The following is a 24,140-nucleotide window of genomic DNA, read 5'->3' on the forward strand; positions in this document are numbered from 1 at the left end:
TCCGGAGGGATTCAGGTGTCGCACCTTGCTTGGGTGCTGTCTTTGAGTAAAGGAATGACCTGTCTTACCAAGTCCAAGAGTGTCTGAGTACAAACTGCAGGCAAGGGCCCATCTCTGCCTGAAGGGCAGGGCTTGCTTTCTTACCATATACTTACTGTTTTCCTGTAGAAATGGTGGCATCTGTGAATCCAGTTCTTGTTGTTAGTTCTCCCCAAATACTGTCTGTCTCAGATGCCTTATTGCAAGGCAGAGCCTTAAGTACATTCTGGAGATTTGTTTTTGTCTCCTCATAATGCTTTATGAGGAAAAAAATATTAAATATTTGGAGATATTATTCTAGTAATGTTAGCTGTTCTGGCATACTATAATGACCTCCTGTAAGTTCCAAGAGTGGGGCGGAATTTCCCCTCCAGGAATAACTCCAAGGACTCCTCTGAAGAGAGCATTTGTGGTAACTTTGGTAGCGCAGAAGGAGAAAGGCTGTGTCTGTCCCACCAGCTCAGGCCTAAGGTCAGAGACAGGTATCAGCATCTTTCACCACAGTCCAAAATAAATAGGTAACACAGCTGTCCCAGCACAGATATAATATGTTCTCTGGGGCTAGCACTTCCAGGCACATAGTGAAACTGTTTGGTATAAGCAACAGAGTTGGAGATTTTCTTTTCAAGAATATCATCCTATAGAGACAGTAGTAGTAATATAATGTGGAAGTCACTGGTTCCAGACCTGAGAAGAATGGGGGAAAAGGTGGAAGGGCGTGTGGGGAAAGAGGGTTAGAGAGGTAGTTTTGTCCCCTGACATTTTACAGAATTGAGGGGCTGTTAGGCCTCCTTATGTGTTTGCCTCTATCAGATGTCAGGAGAACCATAATTGTGCCTCTGGTTGGGATGATGCAGAGCTGGGCATGATCCTCAGTTTAAGGGTATCACTGTCGCTGGAACCTGACCAAACTCCACCTGCCCTCAGAAGAATCTCATTTGTATTAAAGAGGAACAAAAAGGGAACAAAGCCGCAGGGATCTGTACATTAAAATGCCTTTGTCATGAGCAAGAGTTGGGCAGTCTAAGTGTGAATGAATAGGAAATGAGTAGCTAGCTGAATCGCCCTCCACTCCATACTATGAGACACTACTCAGCCACTAACTGCATTTTGTGAGCACAGTGTCAAAAACTGCCACCTCCTTCTCACTGAGCTCATACCTACTGAGAAGATCAGTGCAGACCTAATGCAGTATCGAGGCCTATAGACACAGTAATGCAATCCAGATAACCCAGGTGGTCTTGAATCGTTGCGTTCTTAGTAATCTTTCTTCAACAGATTTTTTAAAATTACAATTTTTGATAGTGTAAAACAGTGCAGAGGAGGAGTGTATCTGTCAGCAATTGACTTTTCACCTGGATTACAAGATTCATGATGAAGAAATCTGAGTAATCCAGCAGGAAGTGCTTGGTTAAGTGGAGATCAAAAGCAGAAGCAGGACAGCACAGGGGCTCCGTTTCAGCAGTCATACTGCTTGGAATCAGAGGTAGCCCCTTGAAAGTCAGGGAAAAGGCAAGAAAGGGTTAGATTACAGTGACTGCGTTTCATTATTTAATGCTAATGCACTGCTACGCGTTATGCGAACCCAACCAAATCTAGCCTGCATGTCTGTGTAGTTTTCACCATATCCAAAAAATGAAAACAGAAATTATCAGAAATGCAAAAAGAATGACCTATTCACAGAAATTTAGGGCAGAAGTTAGAGAGGAGAAAGAAAATGAGAAAAAGAAGGATCAAGGAGATACAAGCAGTAGAATGTACAGCCGTTTATCTCAGCATAAACTTTCCCATGGAAAGAAATCAGGTAAATACCAGTCAGCAGCTGGATAGGCAGCAGGAAGAGAGAAATCCTGCAAGTGAAAAGACTGACTACGTGCTTGTTTTCAGAGCAATTGAAGCCTTTATTTTCATAAAAACACATTGATGGTCCACTTAGCCTCCCTTTACATTTGAGGGTGTCTTTTCCGGTGGTTTCCTGCAGTCGGGAAAGGAAAATAGCACAGCTTGGAGGACCTTCCAATCGCATTCGGATGGTCAGCATCTGACACAAAGGAAAGACTTGATGTTTTTCTCCCTGCTGCTTGCTTAAAGCCAGTAATGTTCTATTGCAGATCTACTTGGCTTCTATTTGGAAAGTAAAATTTCCTTGTTGTGAAGGACATACATGATGTTGGGGTTGACATCAGCTGATTGAAAAATTCAACATCCAGTAAGAATTTGAGTTTCAAGACATAGTAGCGCCACTTAAGTTGATAGATGTCTGAAAATTTAGATTCCTCTGTGGTCAAAAGTAAAAGGGAATGTAACAGTAAAATTAATTATTGTAACAGCTTTAAAGATCATGGTAAACTTGCTATATATATGTATTATATAGAAATTACCACTATTTCAGAAATAATACCTTGTTTATTTTGTATGGGAGGGACAAGGAGAGGAAAATAATCTTGATTAGTTTTAATTCTTTATTATTGTGTTATTATACTTCATGTGAAATATGTGTACATGGTCAAGAAACTTTACAACCCAGTTGGTGTACTTAGCAAAAGCAAGCTCCATGTCCATGCATCAGTTCATGCAGGGGAAGGGACATGGCACTATAAATAACAGGATTTTTCTTTCCATATCACTGTCAAAGTCAATTAAATGTTTGTCCTTGTAGCCCTTTACACTCACTCTCTCTCTCTCTCTCTTTACACAGGGATGTAGCAATAGACACAGTGAAGACCGGAATGGGAGGAAAAGCTGGAAATAAAGGGGCAGTGAGCATCCGATTTCAGTTCTACAGTACCAGTTTCTGCTTCATATGCAGTCACTTAACAGCTGGGCAGACCCAGGTGAAGGAGAGGAATGAAGATTATAAAGAAATCACACAGAAACTCAGCTTTCCAATGGTAAGCAAGGATTTTCCAACAGTAAGCTGCAAACATTGCTACTGGGAGGTAAAGGCTGCGTAGGCTGACAGGTAGGTCACCAAAGGAGTTAGCTCAGTGCCATGGAGAAGGAGCATAAAAGAAAGTAAGCAGAAAGAAGTAGTAAGCAAAGTGGAAACCAAACAAAATGGAAAATATGACACAGGAAACCCAGATGACACTTAAAGCTTTACAGAAATTCTACAGCTTTCAAAAATATATAGGTGCTGCCAGTGCTTAAAGCTCTGGCCTTTGAGCAGGTTGATCTTTGGGCAGTTGATCTTTCAGGGTGATCCTCCTTAATTGACCTTAAATAGATTGAGGCCTTGTGGATGAGATCTAGGTGGCTGGTGTTACAGCTAAAGAACACACCAATAGCTCTTGCTTGTAGTAGTTAGTAAGGGCTCCTAAAAGACCATCCCTGCAGCTCACTCTCCATCAGTGTTTTGGCTGTCCCCTGCTCACGTATGATGAGCTGTTCTTGGTTGCAGCTATTGTAGTTTTTGCTCCCATCATTTCGTGCGTATGAGCATGTCACTGGCAAGGAAGGGCTGGCTTTTCGCATTGTAGCAAGTACAGATAGTTTGTATGAATAACTTTTTCTCTGAACGTATCAAATCAACTGCCCTAGTGCTTTTATTTCATACCTGTCTCCTCAGGCCAGCGAGTAGCCTGTGGGGTTTGGTGGCTGTGCTTTTTGCTTCCCTTAATAATTGTTCATTGCTTTAATTTCTGTAGCTGCTCTTTCACAGACCTCCCAGGAGAGGTCCTAAAACAGGGAGGGAATGGACCAGTTTGTGTGTTCTGTTTAGTCAGCAAAATATGACATTCAGGTTGCAAAGCATAAAATTTAACTCCCTGTTGTTTGCAATGTTTAGAGGCCTGACACATGCAGCATATTAATCAGTTGTGTTTAATGTAAGAAATAATGCTGACAGTCTGGAAGTCCTGCCTAGAATATGTGTGCTAAATGGCCAGAAAGTCGTGCTTATGGTAGTCTTTCCCTCTAAAACCTCATTAACCACTTTATGTCCCCAGCACTTGTAATAGCTCTCTGTACCTTGGCCATGTGTGTAAGACGTATAGAGAGTGCCCTCTAGAGCAGTGTTAGCTTCAGCTCTGCAGTATAGCTTTCATGAATCCCTGGGTTTTGGCTGAAAAAAGACTGCTTAGGAGATAGCATGTTAAATGTAGCAGTGGACTGAATTTTTACTGATACTCTGTTTCAGTCGTTTACGGAACTGTGACACATGCAAATAAAAGCAAATCTTAGTTTGATGTTACTTAAGACCTCTGCTGCTGAATGCCTTGGTACCAGGAGCATTTTCTGTTCTATTTAGAATATCTAAGTATTTATTTCTGAAATGTGTTAGGAAAACAGTTTTTTTAAATATTCATGATAGCCCAATTGTGAATTTAAAACTGTAGTCCCACTTAATGCATTCCTTGAGAAAACAGAGACTAGCATCTGTTAATCTCGTTTACAAAATTCAGCTCAGTGCCATGTGAAAGGTGATGAAGAAACTATTTCTTTTTAGCAAGAGTTGGATTTTAACAAACAGAGTATGTCAGATAAATCCATACTTAGAATTTCAAAGAAATTGAGTGTACATTTTCATGCATTTAAAATTTGGGCGTTTGAATGTGGTTTAGAATATTCTGTACCTCCAACTAGGGGCGGAACGTGTTCTCACATGACTACGTCTTCTGGTGTGGCGATTTTAACTATCGTATTGATCTAACGTATGAAGAAGTCTTTTATTTTCTTAAACGGCAAGATTGGAAAACACTTCTGGAATTTGATCAATTACAACAGCAAAAATCCAGTGGAAAAGTAAGGTGTTTTTTCCCTTTTACATATGCTTTGAAAATGGAAAATGATGCCTTGGTCTAGTTTCTTGAGAGAGTGAAAATGGGCATTTTCAGATCAGTGTTTGCAGTATGTGAATGTATTGATTTGTTTAAAAAACAGAATGTTACTCATGTTTAAGAAAGCCAGCATATTACAATGCCATCTACATCATCTATAACTTAATCAAAAGATGGTATCTCTTTTCATAGATTTTTAAAGACTTTCATGAAGGGACTATTAATTTTGGACCAACATATAAATATGATGTTGGCTCAGAGGCGTACGATACAAGCGATAAGTGCAGAACCCCAGCCTGGACTGACAGAGTGCTTTGGTGGAGAAAAAAGCTTCCATTTGAAAAAACAGGTGCGTGTGGTTTTTCCCTCTTCTTTTTTGCAGCTATAGGCTAGAGGACAATTTGCTTTCTAAGAATAAAGGGTATCCCCAGTGAATGCTATATTCCCTGCTAACTCATTTTCAACTCTATAGACTTATTCATTAGCCCAAACAGTGGTCTAGAAATTTTTCTGGCACTGACGGCAATATAATATCTTAATCTAGCATAAAGTCCGGAGCACTTACTGTTACTTTCTTGCATTGCAAAGGAAGTGTTTGGAGTTGCATAGGACTGCCTTTCTCATTTCTTCACTCCCTGTGTTTTATTTAGAAATACAGTGTAGTTCACAAGTACTGTGTCTGAGTAGAGCAGTACAAAAAATATTATTTTATCACCCTAGACAATGTAGATCACTGACTGGGTGACCCTCATGTTGTGATTTTATATCTGTTTTATTCTAGTGATCAGATGTCTCTGTTCTCCCATATTCCATGTTTCCCCAGACTTCTATGTGTTTTATGTTACAAGCTGTATATATGGGAACAATTTAAAAACAAATCTCTGTGAACTGCATTATAATAAAACAGCTTTTAGTTATTATTAAGAGTGAGTTCAAAATGATGTTTTCTTCTGAATAGCTGGAGAGATCAATCTTCTGGACAACGATCTGAATACAGACATGAAAGTCAGGCACACCTGGACCCCTGGAGCCCTGATGTACTACGGGAGAGCAGAGCTGCAGGCATCTGACCACAGGTAAAGCCCTAGGCAAATCACAGAGGGCTTACCTCTAGGTTTGCATGTGTCACAGAGCTGCACCTTTAGAGTCAGAAATCAAGTCTGATAGTAACATAAGGGATATAGGCTAGTTCTTCATTCAGTGTTTTGGTGGGTTGTTTGTTTGTTTTGTTTTGTTTTCATTCTGCTACTTTGTACCTCAGCAAGGGTTGGATAGGTTGCAGCAAACTGAGGGCTTTCTATTGCTTGGTTTTGGAAAGTCCTGGTACCCAAACAAGCTGCTTTGACAGACTCCCACTCAGCTTGCTATGAGAGGAGGAAGGAGAGACCTATGGACAAATGGACACATATGGACTGTGTGGCTTGAAAAGAACTAAGTCATGTACATAGGGCCCAGTGTGACCTTTTCAGAGTAGTAAAGTGTTAACCTACTAGGCTTTTCTTAGAAACAAGAGTAGGAGAACGGAGAAAAATCAAAAACCATTGCCTCTGGCTAGTCTTTATCATTAGCTTGTTTTTAGGGAATATGAACAACTTTTCATTGCTAAGGTTTCGTCGCTGCCTCACTTCTCTGAAACAAATTCTGTAATAAATACACCAAGGAAGCCCCCTTTCCTTTAGAATCATCTTTGTCACAGCCCTCGCATGCCCTCCCGACATGCTCTAGTATCATTTTTCACAGCCGAGTGGGGTGAGTCTCAGCAGCTGACATGCTCTTATACTGAGTCTCAGCAGCTGATGTGCTTTCACATGTGAGGACTGCTCTGGGGTCTTCCAGCCAGAGGAACGAACATGCCTCTCATGAGCAGTTTCTCCATGCCAGGGCTTTGACACCACTGTGATCTGCAAAGCGTGCTCGTTCTGTAAAGGAGCCTGAGGATGCAACGTGGCTGTTGTACATTGACTTTCAATTTCAGGAAACATGACTTCAAAAAAAGGCTTTTTAATTATAGTCAGAGAATTTACTTTCCCGAGGCATGTGCTGGAAAAACGTGTTAGCTGGATCTTTCTGACATGGAAATGCATTATGATTGGCAGTACTTTTTGAAATTTTAATGTTTCCCGGATAAAATTTGGTTGCATTTTTTTCCTATTATTGCTTTCTGGCTTAGCTGCTGTGCTAAATCTTCTAGTAATGCATATTCCAAAGCCTGCTATTGCAAGTGGAAGGCAGCAATTTTTTAAGTAGTTAGAAGAGTTGCCATTCCAGTTATCACTCCGCATCTATTTGCAGGTAGAATCCTGAGAAAGGAGATTGCATCCACAGAGACAATACAAATGTTGCTCTTTCAGATAGCTTTGCTAGATATATTAAGATCTAACACACACACACAGAGGTAATCTGTAAGAAATGGCCCAATAAGCAGGTTTTCAGTGTTGCTTATAACGTTACAGATTGGCGTATGTTTGCTACATAACCACATTATGCACTTAGAGGACTTTAGTGTTTGTCCTTAGAGTTTGGAAGACAGACATCTTAGAAAGACATCAAGGCTACAGCTTTGAGTTACATTCAACAGAAAATAATGTACTGCCTTCCTGCTGTATGGGAGGTTTGGGAGACAGCTGTTTAATGAGTGAAGTTTTCTGGTACCTTTAACTTGCAGTTTGGTCAGAAGTCCTACACACAATTGTTATTTGGACTCTTCTGTGGTGTGTCCTCAGTGTTACATCCAGTTAGGGCAGGAGTGGTAAATACAATAGATAGCGCTCAAGGCATGATCTTGCACTGCAGGAAAAATGAAACAATCCATTTGAGTGAGAACCAGCCACAGTACTTCCTTGCTGTAAGACATTAAGTACTTTGCTCAGACTCTCTTTCTATGTAGAATGTATAATAATTACCTCCTTTTAAGTTGTTATCAGGCTTAATTAAAACATTTGCAGTGAGCTTTGACATTGTGGAGTTAAAAGTGATGTAGATGTACAGAGTTTAATGATAAAATGTTCGTCACTCACAACTAAACTCTTGCCTGCGTATTGCCTGACACTGTTTTTTTTCCTATTAGAAAAATCCCAAGTAGGTATAGGACGCTTTCTATTGCTTGATGTTATTTTTGATTTTAAATAAGCATTTCTCCTTTGTCTTATGCAGACCTGTGTTAGCTATTGTAGAAGTAGAGGTTCAGGAAGTCAATGAAGCCGCCCGTGAGAGCGTTTTCCAGGAAGTTTCATCTTTCCAGGGACCCCTGGATGCCACAGTAGTGGTAAATCTGCTGTCACCTGTGCCTGAAGAGAAAAACGAATTTCCTGAGGACTTGCGTACAGAGCTTATGCAAATGTTTGAGGATTACGGCACTGTTGTTCTGGTCAGGTAAATGTGGAATCAGTGATACCTCTCATCTATTTACACATAATAGAGACTAGAGGTTCCCTTTTTGTACTCACAGAGTTAATTTTATAATTGATAGTTATGTTTATTGCCTTTATTGCATGTTGAATTCTTCATTAGAAACTGAATATGTGTATTTTGAATATCTTTTACCTCTTGTCACCTTATTAAAAAAACAATCTAACAGCGCTCTCGGTTGAGAGGAAGAGAATTTTATTAAATCCAGCATCAGAGAGCAGAGGTTTCAGGGTGAATCCTCCTCTGCAGATTTAGATCTCATTTATGTGTGTGCAATTCCTTCTGCTCGCAGTTCCTCCGGCTCTGCTTCACTTCCTCTGAGAAGATCTGCTCTCTTCTGATGCTCTTTCACACTCAGTAGGATTTCCTATCTGGCACTCGTTTCTTTTGGGAGCTCTTTTGCTTATTTTTAAAAAATACATCGTCTTGCAGTTTCAGCGCCTACTGAGTTTGCAAGGGAGTGTTTGATTGTACCTTCTGGCAGAGCAGTTTAATTTCCTTCCAGGTGATTCTGCGCAGGGCTGCAGCGCAGCTGAGTCTTCTATTTGAGAGATACAGGCAAAGCTGGCCAAGGTCTGACTGATAACAGCGACCTGGGAAACAAGACCATAAAATTGATGTTTTATTTAATGCTTTTGTTATGGGAAGCAGGTGACTTGTTATTTGGTATTATAAAGTGCCAAATATAAGTCAAGGATTCAAAAGTAGCCCTACGGGAAGACTAGTACCACCTCATGCATGAAGCAAAGGAGCAAGAAAAGATGATGCTTTGGGGCTCTTTTTTTTTTTTTTTTTTTTTTTTTTTTGTATTTCTTTACAGCTCAGTGTTATTGCAGTCTTTTGGGAAGTCCCTCTCCTGTCCTTTGAGGGTAGGGAAGCCTATAGCTAAAGAACTCGGTGCAGAGTAAATGTGGGTGGCAGACTAAATATCCTGTAAAGCCCTGCTGAGATGTTTATACCGGGGCTTTGGGGCACCCCAGTAACGGGCATGGTGCTGGAGTCACGCAACAGGGGGCTGGATGGAGGCGGATGTGGGTCCAGTGGCAAGAAACAGGGGCTAAAAGCTCATGGCCAATAGCAATTTTATTGGGGTACAACCTCATACTTTTATAAGCAAACAACGCAGTACATGTGTCTTACATGTGCCCCGATAGCCCATCCAGCCTCGTCCAAGACTTGCATAACTTGAGATATCCAATCACAGAAAAGGTCAGCTTAAACTTGTTCTTGTGTGTAGTCAGCAAGCCACATCTGGCTTGAGCCAGATTCAGTTGGTTCTTGTTTTTGGCAGTTGGTACCTTTTGCCCATTTGCCCTTTTCGCTACAGAAGGGGAGAGCCCAGCTGTGATTTTTAACCACCTCTTCTTCACAAGAATATACAGTTGTAAGAAAAACACAGCTAAAACCAAATATGGAGCTGTACAAAACTACTATGGTCACCTTTAGGCCTGTTATTCACTTGCAGAGTAAAATGCAGTTTTCTTTCCTCTACCTGCTTTTTACTAGGATCAGTGGGGGTCAAATGCTGGTGACATTTGCAGAGAGCAAGTCAGCTCTTCGCGTAATGGATATAGATGGTATCAAGGTAAGACTATTTCAAATCTATTATAGTAATTTCATTCCAAATTTCTCAGAAGGGGTTGCTTAAAATCAGATACTCATGTTTCTAGCTAAATCAGTAGCATTATCTTAAAGAAAGCCAGTGCTCACCAAGTCCTTGGCTCTCACAGCCTTTGGGGCTTTTAATGGAGGGCAGGAGCTGATTTTTCTTGAAGCTATTGAGCAGTGCCTAGGCCGTGGCCTTGGGATATCACTGCAGGATACGCACACTTGGTCAATGCACTGATACTTTAAGCGATTCTCTAGAGATGATGCTTGACTTTATACTGTTGCCAAAGCATCCTCACAATTATCTTTTAGAGTTTTTTGTTTTTCTTAAGTGTACCAAATAAACTCTTTCTACCAAGCTGGAACAATATGATACATTGGCTTCCAAGGCAAAGTCACGTTAGAATTAGGATTTACCTTCCCCCGCCCTGCTTCTCCTTCCCACACACAAATGCTACAATTCATCAGCCCCCTCCTTTATGCTGACAAAAATGTTTGTGCAGTTGTACTGTAAACAGCACAGAAGTAAAGGATTTAACCTCAGCACTCCTGTGTTTGGAGTTTTATCTTTAGTTTGCCTCATGCCATTGATCTAATTCATAGCATAGACCCAAGCACACTAGTATGGGCGCAATTCAAGGGACAGGGAATTAGAGTCAGGAATTTTGACTGCTGAGCTGCTTTCTTTGGTACATCTCACCTGAAATGTCACAGAGCAACATATATAAGCAGCTGTGGTCCCAGTTTGCTCAATAATATAATTCCTATGTAGGTCAACAATCATATTTCGTTGGGATTATCTGAACAGAGGGCTTCCTTAGAGATGGCAGTGAGTAGTAAGTTCAAGTGTATTTTTAAAAAAAGCCTCTGACTCATACTGGGCCCTTCCCATCCTGTTGTTATGATCATAATGTCAATTTGATGATATCTGATGTTTCACCATACTTCTCACGTAATTCCTAAATGTAGCTGCAAGGTTTCTGAGCTGCGAAGCTAATGTTTCGTCCTAGAATATTGTTACAGTCTGAAGACTTGATTCAGATTTAGGTTCTTGGAGGCAGAAAATGTGCTTCCTTTAACTTCTGAAATGAAGCTTTAGTTGCAACAGTTTCTGAAGTAATTCAACTGTAGGTCGGCAGCACTCACTTATTCTGCTGAGGTATTTTCATTTTATTGAAGTTGCCTGCAAAGGAAAAATAATTCTTTTTTGATGCTAGGTTAGAGGCAGAACAGTGAAGATTCGGCCCAAGACCAAGGATTGGCTGAAAGGCTTTCAGGAGGAAATTGCTCGGAAGCGGGACAGCATTGCCCCTATGTCACCCACAGCTAACTCCTGTCTACTGGAAGAAAATTTTGATTTCTCAACTTTGGACTATGACTCGGAAGGTGAGCAGCAGGTTTCTAAGCTAAGCTGTGAGAAGTTAGTTCACTGACTTGGGTTGCACAAAGAAGGCACAATATGAGTGTGATTCATATCCTAGTTTTTAATGAAACCACAGCTCTTAGAGAGAGCATTGTAACTAAAGCCCTGGCCCACTAGCATGCCTGTGCAGAGAACTGTTGATTAGATTATTGTATCAATTCAGAATTATAAAATACGTTACCAAATCTAATGCATATTACAGTACACAAACTGTAATGAAAACGGAGATTATACAAGAAGCTTGCTGAAAACAGACAGTAAATTATTTCTCTGGTTGTAGGAAGAGAATGCATTTGCTCACAGTCTGTTACCTAATATTTTATTTCAGGTGATATAGTGGAGGATGAGGATGACTATTTAGACGATGCTTTGAGTCAGCACCTAGTGGCAGACACAACAGATGATTTGCCTGATGCATCTGGGCATTTTCCATCCACAGCACTTTCAAACAAACCTCCATTGCTTCCTGCACAAAAATCACGGCAATATAAAGGTAGATTTGTGTACGTTTTTTAGAGTGAGACCTGAAGGCTTTTTGTTTGTTCTCCCTTTGTCTGTATTTCCCTGTTTATATTCTGATTGTGAGTTCTTCAAAGTTTGGGATCATCTTTTTGATACATGTTCATACAGTGCTGTCTTTCTGCTAATCATTTGTTGATAGTGCTCTCTCGAAGTGCTTTGTCTCCTGACATAAAAATGAGAACTTCTAATACCTTCAAAGGTTGAATCAAAAATAGAGTTCATGAAGATTAAATGAAATTCATAAATTCTTACAGATAGATTTTTCCAAACAACCATGGTGATATACAGGTTTCTTACCTACCTTAAGTCCTGTGCTGAGTGCAACTTGGCTTGACCTAGAAAACTAACCCAGAGCCACAGAGCGGTCTGTGATTATTAAATACTGTGAAACCAATCACTTTGTGTTGCAAGATGTCTTGTTCGCCAAACACCTCTGGCCTCCTATGTGATGATTCATTAAACTAGAGAGAATTGCAGTGATTCTTTTCACCTACACTATCTCTTCTCCACAAAAAAAATCACATAGTGAATAGAAACTATAAAGAATACTTTGGAGTAGGTCAAGAGGGATTTATGATCTCACATAAGCCAAAATATGTTATATTCAGCCTAGCTTGAAAATCCCTGCAGTTTCAGATGCTTCCATGACCTTCCAGTTCTGCCTGAGTAACTCCTAATTGCGGGAATGATAATTGTATGGCTGGTGTTGGACACAAATGGAAACCAAGGGCAGGAGCACAATGGTGTTTTTGAGATGAGAGAAGGACACAGTGCTTGTAAAACGGATGTCCCTTGGAGCCGCTGCCAAAACACAGCAGCCCGTTAGGGGAACGGGTAGTGGTTGACTTTTGTCTCGCCCTCAGCACTGCTGCCAGAAGTTCAGACTGTGTTTGGGTGCCTGCGTAACTCCCTGGCTCCTGCTGATGAGCCATGTCTGCAGCTTAGGAGTTCTGCAGATGGAGAGAGAAGGAAGGGGGAGGGTTGCAGCCCAGTCTCTCCGCAGGCCCATCCAAAGCTGAGTGGGTGGAGGAAATGGTGAGGCAGCACGGTCTTCCCTGCAGATCACAGCTCTCAGGAAAACAGGAACTTGCTTAAAAATGCCTAACATCTGAGAGACTGTTGCTGCTTAACTCTTTCCCCATCCTCTCCAAAGCACAGGGACAAAACTAAATCAAATGGATTTGGGAGTCCAGAAGGACATAGCTCCCATGGCTGGGAGAACCGAAGGGAAAGCTCTCCCCTCAGCAGGAGTCACTGGACTCCTACCTGTGCAGCTCCCAGGGAAGGGCAGCCAAGATTAAGGAGGAATATTAGGCAACTCTTTTAAGGTGCAGCTCAGGACTATCAGTTTAAAGGCATTGCTGGAAAGCACAGGTGTGACGAGTGAGTTACGACAACTTCTGGCATAAAAATAATCTTTGTGAACAAGGCAAACTGGCTCATCCTCTGAGGGAATTTCTGCCTTCAGGAAGGAAGAACAAGTGATTGACCATGATTAGTCTCCTTGCGGTTGTCATGTCACAGATTGCTTGATAGCAGGTTGCTGCCACATCTCTCTGTGCAAAGTTCACAGTCTAACAAGGTGACTAGTAACCCTGGAATCAGATGCAGGCAGTCTCTGTTTCATGAGCAATTAATAAATGCTGGAAAGGGGGGGAGAGGGAGAGAGGGTAGAGAGAGGAGAGGGAGACATGTCATTGCTCTGACATGTCTGGTTCAGGTTTCCCATTCATAGTTGCCTCTCTCCTGAGTACTCAGCTCCAGGCCATCTCTTGCAGTGATTACCTAATACAGATACTCTCTAAAATCCCTGTAGATGACACAGACCTGGCTGACCTGAAGCAGGAGCTGGAAGCAAGCAGGGACTGCCACCCGCGCTCTCCAAGCAGATCTCTCTCTGTTCCTAACAGACCTCGGCCACTCCAGCCTCCACAGAGGCCTCCCCCTCCTGGTGAGATTAATTTTTTGTGTTGCTGGACATGGTTGTCCCCCGCTCTCCTCTGCCCGCCCACTACTTCCATGTGACAAAGTAGCACCTTGCTCTGACCTGTCAGGCTCTTGGTGTGTTTGTTTTTGCTTCCCAGTCTGCTTCAGTCTGACTGTGGCTGCAGTTAGCAATGGAGCAGTTTTGTCCTTAGGATGACAAGTACTCCATGAAGGAATGCTCTGTGCCTTAGTGAGGATGTAACGGTCCATATGTTTTGTACTAATTCATCGCTCAATCTAGCAAGTGTGGCAATGAAAAATAAATACCTGTATTTATGGCTGTTGACTTTTAAAGTCACTGAGCATTGCGAATGGTTTCTTTGTTTCTGATTTATTTGTAATATGTTTTTAAGCTTTGGCCGAATACATAATCATTTTGGCCTTCTTCATGACTCAAGCCATGCAGCACGTTGGTTTTTTTTCACAGCCAAAAATATCCTGTCTACATATTTTCTAGCTGTAACTTAGAGCTTCCATCAGACTTGCTGCTGAAACATGAGCTCTTCAGTGTTATTCATTTTTGAGTCTGTTGCCCAGAAGTGAGAACACTGACATCTGTATTTTTGTGCCTGAAATGCAATGTTAATACTTGGCTGAGATTATTACATTAATTAAAGAGATGAACTAGGAAACTGCTTCCTGAAACAGTTTCAGCGTTTTATTCTGTGCTGAGATTTTATAACCCAAAAGGAGGAGCCTAGAGTAGAACAGTAACAGTCCATTCCAACACACCTCCTACATCCAACTGCCTTGTCTTTAACGCAGGCAGTGGGGGCTCAGGATCCCTGGTGTCCCCCAGGAAGGTTCTGTATGGTGTGTCCATCCTCCTGTGGAGCAGAGAGGGTGAGAGCGCGTCTTTGTTAAGCACAAGGACTTTCACGGGGTATCAGTTTTGCTGTGTTGTTGATAAGATGCTGTACCAGGTCTTTAATGTAAAAAAAAAAAAACAAACAAAAAAACAAAAATAAACATTTTTTTTCCCTCCCTCTTTCAGCTGGAACATCAGGCAAAAAGCCCCCTTCAGAGGGTTCCCTCTCTCCAGGAAGCCAGCCTGCCTGCTCCATCCTGGCAACAGCAAAGCTGCTACCTGGAGCCCCTCAGCAACCTGTGAGTCCTTCTGCTCCATGTGGGCACTTGGTATTATGTGGCCTCCCCCATCCACACAGACTCTGAACCTCACATTCATGATGTGCCCATCAGTCAAAGAAGGAAGTCTGCTCCATGCCCGAGCTGAAAATCCTGGGTGTCCTGTGATACTGGACTCTAGGGCCAGGTGGGCTCTGGAAAACTTAGCACCAAACTGCCAGGACCCAGAAAGACCAAAGAGGCAGAGAAAGAATGCAGCAAGGCCAAGACACTATTGCTTTATTTCATGTGTTGCTTTCTGAGGGATGCTATCTTGAATTTTCAGTAACATGCGAAAATGGTTTAATTCTTTACTCTCCTTCACTGGCCACATCAGTGCCCAGCATTCAGGCAGGATCTTGATCCTTGCTGTAGGGCTGCTAGCAGTCCCAGCAGGGAAGTCAAGACGTGAATGTGAAATATCCCCCGTCCCCTCACCTTAGGTGAGACCTCTACCGCATGGAACAAAGTGGGATGGCTGCTGGGCTGGTCATGGCAGCGAGTCCCCTGCTTGTCATCTCAGACAGTAGCCAAGATCTAATAGCTGTCAAAATCCCCCCTTACTGCTGTTTCTGCAGTGTTTAGAGGTGACTGAGTGGCCACCAACCAAACCAGGATATTGCTGGAATGGTGTGTGAACTTAGCTGTAAGATTATAGGTATACAAGAAAAAAAAGTTTGCTTGTTTTTTGTTTTTTAAAGCCTAAAGTCCGGACTGGAATAAGCAAACCTTACAATGTTAAGCAGATCAAAACCACTACGGCTGAGGAAGCAAAAGAAGCTATTAGATGTCTTATGGAAGCCAAAGGAGGTGAGCACAATTTTCTAACGGACTTTTAAAATCTTTATTTAAAGAAAACTGCATCCTTCCCCTATCACAGCCCAGATGCACTTATTTCTGTTCAGAAGCTCAGCTAAACACTGACATGTACATTCTTGTAAGAGTATAATTAGTGTTTTCTATCATTTTTGATAATATTAGCCTACAGATTTTGTTGTAGAATGAGTTACTACGGACACTTTGTGTTATTGATGTCCAGATTTAGTCTGAAAAATTACAAGATACAGGTGGACTCTTCCTCAAATCATATTGGCCATATTACCTCAGAACTGTATCTGCTTACATTTGCATAAAATGTATTTTTTTCTGTTTAGTGAATGTTCACTCCTGCAAGCAGAACTGCAGAGCAATACAGCTGTGGGGAAAATAACCTGGATTCTGTTCAGATTTATACAGCAAATATAGTGCCTACCTACATAAGGGTTCAGACCACCTACTTAACCTTGAATATATAAGGTAAAAGATGACTCTGTCCATAGGCTTTCCGTCTATTCCATGGAGAGAAGAGAGTCCTTCAAAACAAGTTAGAGCAGGAAACTAGCTTAAGTACTGAAACTTAGGCAGTGTGAATATCCCCTCCAGGGTTGCAAGTAGCCTTTTGCTGATGCTGTAAACGAGAAAGTGTGCGATAGGACTTGGATTCCTTCCTGAGTTTACAAGCCCCTCAGTTTAGGAGAAAAACGTCTCTCTCCGTTTGTAAATAGAGCAAATGTGGTCTGGAATTGGTAATGTAAATACCATAAAATATTATTTGAAACATTTTGATTGATGTTTGTTCCTCAGAGGACGAGCATAGTGCACTTATTTTTAAAATGAGCTATACTTTCCCATATTTTTTTCTGGTTATTCTGGTCAGGTTCACTTTCAAACCCTTGTGCTGTACTCTAAGGTGGCATTTACAGTTCCTCCCCAAGTACCCTGCAGGAGGAGCTTAATATCATTATCTGCTTTGTCCAGGTGAGGCAACCAGGCAGCTCTGGACTCGAGTACTTGTGTGCCTTCAGTCAGTGTCTTATTTGCTGGGCCAAATGGTGGCTCATTGCTGCAGTGTGAAGTACTCCAAATAGAGATTTTTTTTTTTTTTCAGTATTCCCTTTAGATATACACGTTTTGGAAAACACTATCATGAAAGAAATTGGTCTCTGCTACATTTCTGGTCAAGATGAGACACTAATTGTTTTTACTTTCCAGGATTACATGAAGATGCACTAAAGTCTGCTCCAGCCAGAAACCAAACATTCACTAAACCTGAACCTCCTCCCAGCATCACAAAAGCACCACCCTTTCACAAACCTCAGGCAGAACCAGTGCTCGTGCCCCACCGCCCACCACCCAAAGTTCCAGCTACAAAGAAGCTGCCAGTACCCCTGCAAAGGACTGGAGTCAGGGTGGAAAACGTAAGAAAGAGAGTTGCAGTGAATGCATCTCAGCTTCATTGCGCTGTGTGGACATCAGCAAAAGGGTGGGCTGCTAAACAGCTCTTGTCAAGTTGTGTGTTGCAGTCCTTGAAGCATAAAAACATACTAACCCATCAGGAAAGGAAGTGGTTTGTAGAGCAGCATGACATACTTCAGTAAAGTTGTCACTAAATTGAGCCACCCTTAGTTAGCTCTTCTGTTTGTCCGTCCATCCTTTTAGGTTGTGTTGTTGTTCTGGTTTGTCTGTACCTTGTCAGGGTAGGTGGAACTGCCTTGTGTCTGATACTCAGCTGCTGCTTTTCACCAAATTGCATCCATTTCCTGTAGGAGGAAGTCACCATAAAATGCTGTTTCATTTGGGAGCCACCCTCCCCACACTGCTTTCCATCTTTCTGTATTTCTGCTCTGTTTACTACGAAGCATCAGAATTATCTCCATAACAGCTATATCTAGATTTTCTAGGAAAATCAGGAAGAAAAACTTTCTCTTGCTAGACAGAAATTTAATATTTGAGTCAAGCTCTAGTTCTGTGGGGTTTTTACATAGGAAAAAAAATCAGTTACAACAAAATTTCTATCCTAAAAATACTTCTCTTTGACTCATGCAGATTTTTGATTCAAAAAGTGGAATGATTTTGCTAATTCAGAGGAGAATGACAAATTCATAATAGTGATGGGTGAGAGATCTGAAAGTTAAAGTAAAATACTACTTGCTTCAAATATAATGCCTAGAAAACACTTCCCAGAGGGAAGGCTGTACTAGCTGTGACGAGAGCTGTGACGATTCTAACTGGAAATGCAGAAATAAATCTCCATTTAGCTGCCCCTACTTTGAAGACAGACAAAAATAAATACAAAAAAGAGTTTCCTCCATATGAGGAGTACTTTGCTCTATTGAGCTGAGGCAGCTTCTTGATTCATATGCTGGTTTGGGTCCTGTTCAGAGACATCTAAGGGTTTTTTTACACACTTTATAATGGCATTTACCTTTCACTTAGGGCTTTGGATTCTACTTGAGTACAGGTGCATAAAAATACCAACCTGTAGGTGTTGTATTTTTAATCTGTCTTTGCGTCAGGTCTCTACCATGGAGATAATAACTCTTCACCTCCTAGAGCTGCCAAAATAATGATTTAATGGTGAAAGCAGTTTGAGAGGGGCAAATAAAACCTTTTAAGTAAGTTCTTCCTTTCTTATAGCTTCTTCTAGAACGCTCATTCCTAAGTCATCAGGACTCCTGTTTTACCTTTCTTTGTGGAGGCATCCAGACCTTCTCTATAGTGGAGTTTGTGCAATTTCTATTGAGCAGAATCACAAAAGACAACACAAACATACCAGCATGTGCCCTTTCCTTAAACTTTCACTAACAAGGAAGGGCCAGTTTATTTCACTGTTAACTTCTCCCCCTGCCCAGGGCACTCCTGGAAAGTGCAGCTGGTATTTGGGTGTCAGCTGTGTGAAATCATCTGCAGAAATTTATCATTTCAGCTCAACTCGTTCAGTGTTCCACTCCCTTCAGCCATCCCTGTGAGTTAGGTGGGAGCTGTGACTTAAAAGCCTCTGTCCAATCCACCTCTCACCTCGAGAAAGGCCTGCAGTCAACTGCAGGCAACCTAAGATGGGCATATAGACAGAAACAGCAGAAGATACGTTATTATGAAATACAGACTAAGTTTAGAAGTCTGGATATTATCTTTAATACTGTGGCAGACCAATGAAGAATTAAACGCTTTCATTCTGCAGAAGAGAGTGAGAAATCCAAAGCAGTCTGTGCCCTCGTGGACTAATCTGGGCTCCAGCTATTTGTGTATTTTTAAATAGAGGATATATGCTGAATTCCACATGCAGTTTATGTTTAGCTTCAATCCCTAGCGCTGCTGAGACAGGACAGAACCATTAATGCATTTCTTGGGTTTAGGTTAATCTGATTGTCCCTCAACCATATGTATCACGGGACACCCAAAGCCGTGTGCTAACAGCCCCATAGTTTAGTCCTCCCTGTGCCCTCTTGCTTATGTTTTATTACAGTCAGCAGAGAGATGTAACAAGAAAGACTCTTCGGGACTATGTTGATTTGGACCCTGAGCAAAGTCGTAGGATGCAAGAGAGCTGGTCAGAGGAGCTGCCCGCTGTCCACAGGGGGTGAGCGGGCCCTAGGCTCCCTGCCCTGCACTGCAGCCTGTAGATGGATACCAGGCCGGGGCACGCGCGCACAAACAGAAAGCAGTGTTTCTGGTGTAGTTTGCAGCTGCATTGTCAGGCCTCCTCTTTGCACTGGTACTATTATTTTTCTTGGAACTCACAGCTGTTCTCAGTCACACCATCAGTAACACTCAGGCTGGAAATACAGTCAGTGTTTAAGGTATCTTTTTTTTGTTTCTGTCTCCATTCCTTTCCCCCGCCCAGGCCACGTCCACGGAGGAGCAGTGTGAGCAGCAGCCCGCGCGTTCCCCCCTCGCCTCGCCAGAGCCCTGCGCAGACTCCAGCGCTGTTCTTAGTCCTACCAAGGTTGCTCCAGTCCCTAAACCCAGAGCCTCGCAGCCGGGGAAGCCTCAGGAGAGCAGAGGAAGGGCCGAGCAGCGGCCCCCGCCGGCTGGGGGGGCTGTGGCCAACGCGGCGCCTCCCCAGGACGCTGCCTTTGCACCAAAGGCACCACCACGGAGGAAGAAGTCGGCTCCTGCAGCGCTTCATCTGCAAGTCCTCCAGAGCAGCGACAACCCACTGTTTAGAGGCTTGATGCTCAGTTCCAACAGTAACAACAGTCCTGGGCTCTGCATCCAGGCTCGGGACGCCGATGTCCTTCCAGATGCACCGGCGCAATCTGCGCTCTTGGCTCCTGCCCACTGTGGCAACACGCCGGGCGCCGCCCAGGCGGTGGCTCCAAGCACCTCGGACGCGGCTGCCGGCCCTCAGGGCCCTCCTGCACCCCAGCCCCCAGGCACCAGCCCCTCCGCACAGAGCACCCAGCTGCTGGACCTGGACACAGATTTTTCCTGCCCATTTTCCATACCGGCACCATCAACGACTTCTCCCACACACACTCCAGAAGATTCAAAACCCCCCAGCGCAAAGAACTTCAGTCACTGGGTTACATTTAGCGATGACGAAGACAGCAGTGCCCTGGCAGAGGGGTTCGACAAACTGCTCCTCTTCGAACAAAGCAAAAATACCTCCATGAACACAAATGCTAATTTAGAATTGTAAAATCTGCCTCCTTAATGTTCCTGAGGAAATCATAATTAGGATGTAAATTATTATTTTTTTTTTACACTCAGACCTGTATTTAAGGAACTGTATCATCAGGCAACACTACCTTTCATTTACATGTTTAAAAACAAAGGTACTGCCCCTGGAGGGAAGTATACTGCATATATACAATCTAACATTGCTACAGCTTGCTTGAAACGTTCTTTAAATTATTATTTTCATTAATCTATCTTAAAATGTTTTATTTCAGGTACAAATCATATGTAAGGTTATGTAAGGTATGATTAAAAAAAGAAAAGATTTTTCTGTGAAAATTGCTCATCAACCACTTTCTGTCATTTTAAATAAAGCACTCTTTTAAAAAAGAGTTAGACTGCTCTAGTTATTCTGGAATAAGCCTCCCTAAAGGGACTATAAACTAGCATAACTAACTACTGCGGCATCATCAGAATGTTATGGCTCTGCCAGAGCGTTTCCAGTGTGGAAATAAGTCTTCTTTTACCTCCTAGCTTAGCTACAAGCTGGGGAGCCCTATGCTTTGTTTTTAAACAGTCGAGCCTGTCAACAGAGTAACATAAAAGGTGGGTATGGTGAGGAGGGAAAGCAGAAACGGTAGGAATTTGGTATTGCCCCTTTTGTAAGAAATACCTGTTTTTACTTCAGCCCAGGCAAGGCAACCCCCTCTAGCACAAAAGCCCCCTTTTCTGTGCTGTGTTGTTAATGGTAGCGTGTCTAGGTCATCTCTTTTAAAGATTTAAGTATTGGGTCAGTTAGGGCTAGGGCTAGCAGGGAGTTCAATGGCCTCTCTTGTGGATTCTCTGCGCACTTTCCAGCCAGCACCGTGGTTTGGGTCAGGGCTGTCTTCCTCTTGACAGGGTCTTTGCTCTCTTGTCGTGCAGCATGTTGACATGTTGAGCGTGTGAATACAGGTGGCAGACGGGTCAGGTGAGGCCTGCTGACTATGGAGGACATTAGCACCTTAATGCATGAAGATAAAGGGATTTTAATAATTCATTAGTTGTGTCCCTGTTCCCACTTTGCTTCTTGGTGTAAAAATGCTCACATGTACCAAAGTCAGATGAGAAAAGACCTGGTCAAGTAGGATGCATGCTGATAAGCCCCAAAGCTCAGCCCCAAGGGCAGGAAGGGGCTGCAGAAGGGATGCATCCTGCAGAAAGGGACGGACATGCCCTGGCAGGGCTGCCCACTCCTCCCAGAAGCTGCTGTGCGGTGTGGTGCAGGCAGCAGAGTGGCTGTGCAACGCGGTGCGGCACGGGCAGCAGAGCGGTGGCGTGTGCTGCGGAGTGCCAGCCTGCGAGGCTACTCCTCGCTTTGCACGAGGGCAGACTCTGCCACCATCAACCTCAGCAGGGCATTAAAGCCACGCTGCAGCAGCGCCCCAGGTAGGAAGGAGCCTAGCCCTGCAGCTAGAACTGTGGGCAGCCCCATCTACAGCTAGGACACCCTCGCACAGCACATGCATGACGCATGACATTGCACAGGTGAAGCCCTGTACCTCCGGGCAGGGAGCTTGCTTGGGAGGCGACCGCACCGACCCAGCTACCAGCAACGCAACAGCAGTGACCTGCCCTGGGCAGCTCCTTGCAAACAGAAGGGTTAAAATCAGATGATGCTTTCGGGCTCTGAAAAGCTCACAAGATGGGCACACTAGCCCTCTAGATGCTGCAGGCAAATATTCCTGCTGCCCGCCTTGCTCCTCCCTTACGGTTACCAGACAGTCCATGAGAGCACATAGCGAACTGTACGCCCTAGAGCACTCGCGAGTTCTGCTGCGTTGTGCAAGCAGCCTCTGCCGCCGCCACAGGGTTGTCCCAGCGCCGCTATCAGCAAGTTCTGCCTGCTCCAAGCCCACGTTACAGTGCGGATACCCATAGCAATAACGTGCTAAGGCCTTCCTAGGAAAATGAACGGCTTCTTTGTACTTAGCTACTTAGAAAGTGGCAACGCAGTCACCCCCTTGCTGTTGCTACCCCACGCTCAGTGTCCTGGCCAAGCCTGGGGAGCAGGATGTTCTGTGAGGGAGCACCCGCTGTCCTCTGCAGCCGGGGGAGGGCAGCACATCCTGCAGAGACCACCTGACCTAGGTGCTGAATCGGGCTGTAGCCCCACACAGTGACCCAGAGCCACAGCTCATGCTGCTTAAATAATAACAGCAGTAATAAAATGTGTATCACATACACACAGAGGTTCTTTATGGACACATTTCAGTATAAAGCATTAAGAGCAGAAAAAGGAGAGTACGTTAGATGACCAGCAGCCTGTGCAAAGATAACTAACAGCCATGGGACAGCTAATTTACATGTTAATGAAATTGTTACCATGAAAAACAATTAAAATGGATTCCTACAAATCCCATAAAAGTTGTCTTATTACTCTGTTTGAATAAGAGCAGTACCTGGCCTTTAGTGCTGTGTCTGTGCATGTCGTAAGCTGCCCATGAACGGCGGCAGCCAGCTGGATACACCGTCAGTGTCTGCAGCTTCTGCTCAGCTGCAACAAATCACAGGGAAGGAGCAGGCACCAGTGCAGCTGAAAAGGTTACAGCAGCGAATGGGGATCTGCTGCCTCAATTTATTATCCTTCATGTTGGGAGGGTCTGATATTCCCTGCAGCGGGTGCTGGACCTGGGCTCTGGTGCTACTGCCCAGGACAAGCACAGCCAGCCCTGCTCTGCACCATCCTCCTTCTCGCTCAGGGTTAAGCTGGGCCCCTCCACAATGCGAAAGGGGCTAAATAACCAGAACCATCTGGTCAAAACTTGGGACTCCACAGCATGGCCTTGACCCTCCTCCCCGCCCCTCAGCCCTTCTGCCCGACTTCACTGAGTCCCCACCAGTAGAAACAAAGTTCCCAGGAAGAACAGTCAAACCTGAAGGCCTCAAATCCCCACCTGCCCATCTTGGAGAACATCATGGAGCCTCCCACCAGTTCTTCAGATCTGTGAGCTTGGGAAATCTCAAAATTGCTCTTTGACCTTGGCTATATACCTAGATACGGATCATTTACCAGCTGCAAATATATACATACGTTTGTGTGTGTTTGTTTAATGGCAAAGACTGCAAGAGAGTAACACTGTGAATATGCCCAAGACCCAGAAGTTGCCAACTTCAGGTTACAAATCAGAGCAGTGATTTGGAGCTTTGAAACTCCCTAAGGAAAAGCTTCCCCTTACTCCCACCATCCTAACTTGATCACTGGGCAAAGCACAACTCCTTTCCCTGACCTCCCATCCCTTCCCTGTCTTGCTGTGCCAAAAACCAACTCATCATTGGAATTCCCCTTCCTTTTCCACAGTTTCCGCAGAGATGCAGAGCCCAGGCATCCGGAGAACCTCCCTCCAGCTTCGTTTCCCTGCTCTTCTCTCCCTCCCTCCACACATGCAGACGAGAAGAGGAGCCAAATAGGAGGGCGGCACCTCTCGTTCTTCTACAAACTCAAAACAGCCCTCGTGGCTTCCTCAGCAGCAGCTGGCTCCCAGTCACCTTCTGGCATTTGCACATCTCTCCCCTCTCACCTACAAAAAAGGCAAGAACTGCAACACTCAACAACACCCAGCCTCCTTCTGCCATTGCTGCACGAAGCTCCGCGAACATCGCTGAGGCCACAGGCTGCAGGAGACAAAAACCTGCTCCCCGGCTGCTCAGTATCACTCGGGGAGCTAACCCACATCAACACCCCCTCCTGGCTCTTTGCAGCAGGCTCCTGGGAGCACACTTCCATCAAAGAACAGGATGGTAGTTCTGTATCTTCCCATTTTTATTTCTGT

At 43.6% G+C, this 24,140-nt stretch overlaps 1 protein-coding gene and 1 long non-coding RNA gene across 2 annotated transcripts in view; one reads left to right on the top strand and one right to left on the bottom strand.

The window, feature by feature from the left end:
• Positions 1-20,353, top strand: part of SYNJ2 (synaptojanin 2) — a 62,935-nt gene extending 42,582 nt beyond the window's left edge. Inside the window, exons 15-27 of the mRNA XM_088527218.1 lie at positions 2,738-2,930; positions 4,624-4,782; positions 5,010-5,166; positions 5,776-5,893; positions 7,971-8,189; positions 9,732-9,810; positions 11,051-11,219; positions 11,585-11,749; positions 13,595-13,729; positions 14,759-14,871; positions 15,591-15,699; positions 16,921-17,126; positions 19,553-20,353. Coding sequence (XP_088383344.1) covers positions 2,738-2,930; positions 4,624-4,782; positions 5,010-5,166; positions 5,776-5,893; positions 7,971-8,189; positions 9,732-9,810; positions 11,051-11,219; positions 11,585-11,749; positions 13,595-13,729; positions 14,759-14,871; positions 15,591-15,699; positions 16,921-17,126; positions 19,553-20,350 — 2,620 coding nt within the window. The 3' untranslated portion in view covers positions 20,351-20,353. The remainder of the gene's footprint in view (positions 1-2,737; positions 2,931-4,623; positions 4,783-5,009; positions 5,167-5,775; positions 5,894-7,970; positions 8,190-9,731; positions 9,811-11,050; positions 11,220-11,584; positions 11,750-13,594; positions 13,730-14,758; positions 14,872-15,590; positions 15,700-16,920; positions 17,127-19,552) is intronic.
• The window catches only part of LOC148594267 (uncharacterized), a 507,147-nt gene that overhangs the window by 323,092 nt on the left and 159,915 nt on the right, over positions 1-24,140 (bottom strand). The gene's annotated exons all lie outside the window — the stretch shown is intronic.

The sequence above is a fragment of the Tinamus guttatus genome, unplaced genomic scaffold (genome assembly GCF_059628265.1).
Source record: "Tinamus guttatus ecotype Peru unplaced genomic scaffold, ASM5962826v1 Tinamus_guttatus_pri_ptg000264l, whole genome shotgun sequence".
NCBI classification, from domain to species: Eukaryota; Metazoa; Chordata; class Aves; order Tinamiformes; family Tinamidae; genus Tinamus; species Tinamus guttatus.